The 7,765-nt window shown below is 35.1% G+C and overlaps 1 protein-coding gene across 1 annotated transcript; it reads left to right on the top strand.

Moving 5' to 3' along the window:
• The first annotated feature begins 2,467 nt into the window (after positions 1-2,467).
• LOC127878429 (uncharacterized) lies at positions 2,468-7,413 on the top strand. Its single transcript, XM_052424954.1, has 3 exons — positions 2,468-3,220; positions 4,309-4,947; positions 7,393-7,413. Exons 1-3 carry the CDS (start codon positions 3,008-3,010, stop codon positions 7,411-7,413), a joined length of 873 nt encoding a protein of 290 aa, XP_052280914.1. The 5' UTR covers positions 2,468-3,007.
• Positions 7,414-7,765: the final 352 nt, after the last annotated feature.

Raw genomic sequence — 7,765 nt, forward strand, 5'->3', positions numbered from 1 at the left:
ACGATACTTATGCGTAGCAACAAAATTAAAAAGAGAATGGTAAAACTCCCTGTATTTTGAGCCCTGCTTATAGGGAGCACTTCCCTTTACGCAACGCTAACGTTTGCTCGAAGTGCGATTCACCTGACCCTAAATCACTGTATTGGTTGAGTTTTAAGAATCACGGTTAAAATTAAATCGTAAAATCAACTGATTCTGGAAAAAAAGGAATGCGTACATAAAATGTTTAAATGTCATATTATGGAGTCAGTACTTAGTATACCCACACAAACGAAGTTTAGGGTGCTATATTGGATAGAACTTCATATGCAGCATGTGTTGTGTTTATATTAAAAAAAAGACGGATATGCATAATTTTTACACCACTATCGTGTGATTAAATCAACCCCGCCCGTTCTTTTATTGCTATTTTCGTTTATTGGCATTGAGCCAAAAAGTTCCAATAGAATTTCGAACCTGCATCGCTGCTGATATTAATCTCTGAGAGGCAGTTTAAGCAGAGTGATTATTCATGACATGCTATCTAATATAAAAGAAAATAGCCATAGTACCTTCATTTGGACATAAAGATAAATGCTTTAGATCAACCGCTTAGAACGTAATTTAAAATATATGGTCATATAGATTTTACTCATTAGACATATCCAATTTGTTTAACATTTATCTTTCACATTTATACCAAATCATAATCATATTTCAAAGGGATAAGAACATGCTTCGGTTATTCGTTTTTTATTTGCGTACTAAGTACATACATTTTTATTTATTGCCTGCTTACTTTAACAGTATTCCACAGCGAATTCTGCATTTTTTATTCAAAAAATACGAGTGTGTTATATCTGGAAAAAAGTGTCTAGATGTCAGGAAACGAAGTGCCATTGTTTTTTAGATGATCGGTAAACGAAGTGCAGATGAAAAATGTGCATGCGACTCTTAAAACATTTGAATTTTCTCAAATACATTAGTAAACTAAAATGTAACATGTTGTAACATTACTGGATATATTGATCTTTTATTTCGAATAGTAAGCACGTTCTTGATTTATTTCCAAGTATGTTTATTTTGTTTAAATATGTACTGATCATTCAATTCATGCTGATTATCGATGAAATTTTATCGTTTTTTTAAAATAATTCACCGTTTTTCCGCGAATTTCTTTCTTCGCAATTCGAAGTGCTATACCATTAATCACCCAAACAATGTTCTGTGTCTAAAACCCAAATAAACAGAACATAAATACAAGAAAGCTGAAGAACTCACCTCTCGCGCGTGGCGTTTGTTGTTCTCTGTAAGTGAAGTGCCATCCGTAAACGAAGTATTCGCATACCCGGCGTGAAAACTTAAGCTTCAAAATTATACGACCTTCAAACTTTAAATCTAGTCATATGACATAATTTTTCGCCATCCGTATAATGAATCAGCTGATTGATGGCGTCATAAAATGACATACTTATTGCGTAATTTTCCCCATTTTTTTTGACGATTTATTATAAACGCGACTTATTTCACATGTTTTCTACATGTACTGTATGTCGACATATCTGAATTGTCAATTGATCCCATTTTCCTTATTTCGTGTAATGTGCATTGTTTATAACCAAAGCATATACTTTTGACATTTATAATTTAACTTAAATATTAAGAATGTACAACATGCCATACACATATCGCATAGTTCATGAATAATCTGCTATGTTTGCTTTCCTATTTAATTCACGTTAGGCATAGAGCTGTGTAAAGTATAAGATGGTAAAAATAGCACCACACTCGAATTGGGAACGTCCCATTTTGTACACGGGTATTTTGTACTCATTTATCTGTTGTGTACTGGAATGTTTTCCATTCTTTGTGTATTTATATATTAAATTATTTTCTCGTACAATAAGGGCATTTACCATAGATAAATAAAACATTGTGCAAGTTTAAACATAATTATGTTTGTATGCAGAAATCTGCAAATGCAACCGAGTTCACCAACGGCTATTATTAGATAAACTGCTCCGGTTCATTTGAACAGCAGTAATGTAGAGTACATGACGTAGCGTGTGACGAAGAAGAAAGTTTATCGCGTTCATAAACTCATTTGAATAAAGTGATAGAATGGCATAAGGGTCTTTATTTAACTATGCTAAAATAATTATTAAAGACCCTAGATGCAAAATCGTCAGTTATTGAGTTAAATGGATTATTAGATGGATTTTAAAGGATAATTAAAGGTAAGATACTAGTTCTTACGTGTTTTTATTTTTGTTAGTACTTTTGTCGTTCCCTGTTCTCGGGGAAATTATTTTAACATGGGCGCCATTGATGCATCGGATTACACACGGCATACCCATAACATTATATAAAAAACACGTTCTGCGCGTCCTTAAATTCGTCGTCCGAAGTCGGAAAACGTATTGCCCTGTATCACAGGGTCCAGTAAAAAAAAAAAAAAAAAAAAAAAAAATTGTTTATGTAAGAAAAAGGAAAAGGGCACCAACGCAATTCAACTACTGGACATGAATTCCAAGGCACTACTACATAATTCATATGTTTATCATCACAAACTCTGCACAGTTTTACAGCAAAATAAATTATCTCTCTAACGGTAATAGTGTCATTCGATTCGACGCAGTATTATAGTGTCCACATGGCCTCAAACACGAGAAATTGTCCAAAATTCGGTCGATGTAGCTAAGCCTGTCCACTTGTGTTTACACTGGACGAGTCCTGTTGGGCACGTAATAAGCGATTCCCCGATAAATTGTCTATAGCTCCATATAAAACACATCCAAAAAACACTGTCCACGTCAATAACTTGCTCGGTCGCCGAATATTTACCAAGAAATCAACTCGTTTTCACACACAATAATTCTGAATGTCAAAAGACGCCATTTGCCGGTCGGCTATCCCGCAGTGAATGCTGAGACGAACGCAGCCTAAACGGTGAGTTTTTATTGGTCGATTTCATTTGGAACACTTCTGAGTACTTCGTTAGATTAAAAACTTTGACATATCGCGGGAAATGGATGCAGCCATGGAACAGCAGACGTATTGGACTGCAAAACAGAATTTGGCCCTCTCAATGGTCAAAGCAGGCCACAATGTTTACATCGGCGGTCAGGCTGGGTGCGGCAAGTCTACGCTCGTAACCCATATAATGCAATGGGCGGAGAATGAACGCAAATCGGTCGCATTAACATGCACGACAGGTGTTGCTTGCAGCAATTTCTCACCGGTATGTTGATTTTGTGATTTGACTGCAAAACATAATTTAACTTATTTAACAGAAACGACAAGTGGGATTTCATCAAGTTCTTTAACATGTATAGAAAGGGTACATATATATGGAACAAAAAACATGACGATCTGTTGTAAATTAGTGAAAGCTCTAGTAAATAAAATAAACAAGGGACTAAAATGTCACAAAACTAGGTTTTCATTTCAATTTTGACCTTCAAACTCAAATTGTGACCTTGACCTTGGAAATATCAACGTAATTCTTTCGCGTGACGCACCGTCTAATGAACAAATGTGCGAAATGATTTTACAATCTGACAATGAACGACAAAGTTATGGCCCGGACAAGCTCATTTATGGCCATTTTTGACCTTCAAACTCAAATTGTAACCTTGACCTTGGAGATATCAACGTAATTCTTTAGCATGACACACTTTCTTATGATGGTGAACACATGTGCCGAATGATTTTAAAATCTGACAATAAACAACAAAGTAATGGCGCAGACAAGCTTGTTTTGCCTGCCCACCAGCCAACATCGCCAATCTAATAACCTGGTTAAAATAACTAAGTTCATGAAGATGAAGCAGTTTTTTTTTTAACTTTTATATTTAAATATACATATACAACACAAGGATTTTGTTTCAAATATATATAAATATATTATATGGTGTCATTAGATTTTATTCTTGGTTTGTTTTGCATGGAATTAACTAAGAAATATATTTCATGTAACTCAAGCGATGCTCCTTTGTTAATAACCACAATCCAGAATTTTTACTTATTATTTAAAGGAAAGAAATGGATCCTAAACCTTCCCATCCCATCCCATGCAGAATTTTGGGAGTGACCAAATTTTAAAGCACCAGCAGACAACGCTTTTAAAAAAAGAACATGTTTACGAAGCTAGTGCAGCAAAACAATTGTGACAAAATGGGATATCGCTCAAGACGAGCAATTTCACCTTTTTTCACAATCGCATCAGTTTTCAGCTGTTAGTGCGTAAAATGGGCATCTCCCTCCACACAGAAACAAAAAATGCATGGGGACCATCACAATATTAATTTAATGACCTTTCGCTTTCAGGTGTTGAAGCCCATGACAATTCACAAGTGGTGTGGAGTTGGGGATGGCAGGATGTGTGGTATAAAATTAAGGGGGATGATGGCAACTGATGACAGATTAATACCTGCACGAAACAGAATTTTGTCAACAGATATCTTAATAATTGATGAGATTTCCATGTTCAGCAGAAGAATGTTTGATATGCTTGAAACAGTTTTGCGAATAAAGGATACAAGCCACACATTTGGTAACATACAGATAATAGTTGTTGGTGATTTTTTGCAACTTCCACCAGTAAGAAATTTAAGATATGAGGACCTGGGTGAGTTTGCCTTTACCAGCAAATTTTGGCCACCACACAGCATATTTTTAGATTCTGTGTTTAGACAGAGAGACGAATCTCTCATAAGCCTCATCAGAGAGTTATCTTTAGGGCAACTCAGTAATGACAGTCAGAAGCTAATAACTTCTCTAGCCCGGGAATTGCCACAAGAGGATGGTAAATTGGTGAAGCTATATGCCACCAACATATTGGTGGACCTTCACAACAGAAGTCGAATCATGGACCTTGACGGCCAAATGTATTCCTTCCAATCCACAGATAAAGGAGATGAACGAGCCCTGAACACTTTGGTGGTAACACCAACATTATGGTTAAAGGTAATAATAAAAAAAATAAAGAACAAATAATCCTTTACAATTAACATGCAAAGATGACCAATCTTAAGGAGCTCCTACATGAGCTGTAAGACACAGGCCTACTCTGTTTGATTATAAATATGAATATTATATTCTATAACAAGTTATAGTGAACAATACAACTTATGGTGATTATGTGCTTTTTAGTACACTAGAATTACATTTTAATTCATTATATATTAATAGCAAATAAATATGCATGAGGGGTATGGTTATATGTAAAGGCTTTTGTGACAATGGCTGTTCAGTGGAGGCAGCCATGTACTGTGGACTCAATTTCTAAACCTCATACAAGTTTCAATAAGTCTAGTGCACATGTATACACAACTATTTGCCCTAATTGCCTTCTCATCTAGGTATGCACCATTCCAAATTCATTTATTTAAAATGAAAGCAATACCAATTATTTTTCATGTTTTAAGATTATTAGGTTCTGTACACAGAGGCCAGTCAAAAAGAAATGGGAACTGTACTTAACCCTTTGCATGCTGGGAAATTTATCGTCTGCTAAAATGTCGTCTGCTGAATTTCTACAATTAGCATTGAGGTCTGTCAAAATTTTCAATCTTGCCGCTATTATTACTCTGATGTTTCCCTGCAAGGGACGCTGTGCTGGTTCCCTTTCCATGTTTATATCAAACAACACAGTTTAAGTGATGGCAAAAATCGTTTTCATATTTAAATCGTTTTGTAAAAATATAGGATTTAATTTTTTGCAAAAGTTTAAACATTTTGAGTTATATGTCAATTGTTATCTTACCTTTTAACTTTTTACAATTTCAACCAATCAAATAACGCGTTCCAATATCTGCGCAGTGCGGGATTCCAAGCCGGCAAATGGCGACTTTTGACGTGTAGAATTATTGTGTGTAAAAACGAGTCGATTTCTTGGCTAATATTCGGAGACGGAGCGAGTAATTGATGTGGACAGTGTTCCTTGGATGTGGTTTATATGGAGTTATAGACAATTTATCGGGGAATCGCTTATTACGTGCCCAACAGGACTCGTCCCGTGTAAACACAAGTGGACAGGCTTAGCTACATCGACCGAATTTTGGACAATTTCTCGTGTTTGGGGCCCTGTGGACAGTTTAATACTGCGTCGAATCGAATGACACTGATACCGATTGAGAGATAATTTATTTTGCTGTAAATCTGTGCAGAGTTTTTGGTGATAAACATATGAACTGTTTAGCAGTGCGTTATAATGCATGTCCAGTAGTTGAATTGCGTTGGTGCCCTTTTCCTTTTTCTTACATAAACAATTTTTTTTTTTTTTTTTTTTTTTTTTACTGGACCCTGTGCCCTGTATATTTTGTCAAATAAAGTGTCAGTCGCTGCAATTGTCTGTTTACTTGTCAAAATTGTCAAGGTCTTCGATAGCTAAAGAAACTTCAGCGTACAGTTTATTTAGTATTGACAGACCTGTACAAAGTCGCGCCAGTCAAAAATCATAAAAAGCGACATTTAAAGTTATGGTAGCCAGAACTAGGTCGTCGATGGTGTACATGTATGTTGACATCGACAGCATTTTGTCAGGAGCAATCGCCGCCATATTGGATTTTGATCATTTTCTTTCGAAAATAAAATGAATTATAGTAAAGTAAAATGTTCTTTTCGCGGTCGTAATGTGTTAAAATTCGCATACTGCGTAAAATTGAATGTAGGCATATGGTGATAATTTTACTTGTTTTACAGTTTGTGTGTGAATTTTTTTAAAGACTATTTTGCGTACCAGAACAAATACATGTATATCACTACGCATGGTTACATTTGTTAGATTTTAAGCGCTTTTATGACTAAATTAAAATTATTGTTAAGGTTATTAGATATATTTATGTTAAATGTCACGTTGAAAAAATCAAATGGGATAAATAGAATACTAGGATTAGCGTTGAATACAGAGAAGTTTATGTTGCTCGGCTCGAACACCGAAAGCGCTCGCCAAGGCTCGCGCTTCCGGCGTTCTAAGCCTCGCAACATAAACTTCTCTGTATTCAACGCTAACCTAGTATTCTCTATATACCGTTGCATTGTTATCTGCCTGATATAACGTTGCATGATATTTGTTTTATGTCAGTTCAACAGGAAGTTCTTGTATCAGTCGATGATAGGAGGTAGATCATATTACTCGGAATCAATTATAAAGTTATCATTTTTAGTAAAGTCGAATCATATTTAAAAAAAACAAGCAATTTGATAACAAGATGTAATATATTTTAAGCACAAAACGCATCACGTACAGCAAAAAACATGTTTTACAAATATTAAGCGCAAGTGCTCATTGCGCCATTATTATATTCGCCGTTTATAGTATGCTAAGCCTTGTCTGATATACTACAAACAAATCAGGCAGAAACCTGTTATTCTCTATACAGTCCTACTTGGTTACTCCTTTCCCCATAGATTCAACAAGATCACGGCTAATCTATCTAACTGTTTAGGGGTCATTATCAAAGTGGTGTGAAGAGCTGATCACTGTTGGTAGTGATAACTTGAGGGGATTTATTGGCCATATCTAATTACAAGATACTGGTGTAGAATGCTGAGAATTCAGAGGGTTTTAAACATTGCTCACACACTAAATGAATAATTTGATTGTAGAAAATTACAGGGGCATGCATTTTAATAGGTATCAAGAGTTAATTAATATTAAAAAACTAAAGCACATTTTAATAAAGAGCATCGTGCTTGTATTTCAATGATGGATTAAAATATAAAAAAACAGATCAAAACTTGTACATAGTTTATTATTGAATTTACAACATGTTAATTAAAC

This window comes from Dreissena polymorpha, chromosome 4 (assembly GCF_020536995.1).
Source record: "Dreissena polymorpha isolate Duluth1 chromosome 4, UMN_Dpol_1.0, whole genome shotgun sequence".
Lineage (NCBI taxonomy): Eukaryota > Metazoa > Mollusca > Bivalvia > Myida > Dreissenidae > Dreissena > Dreissena polymorpha.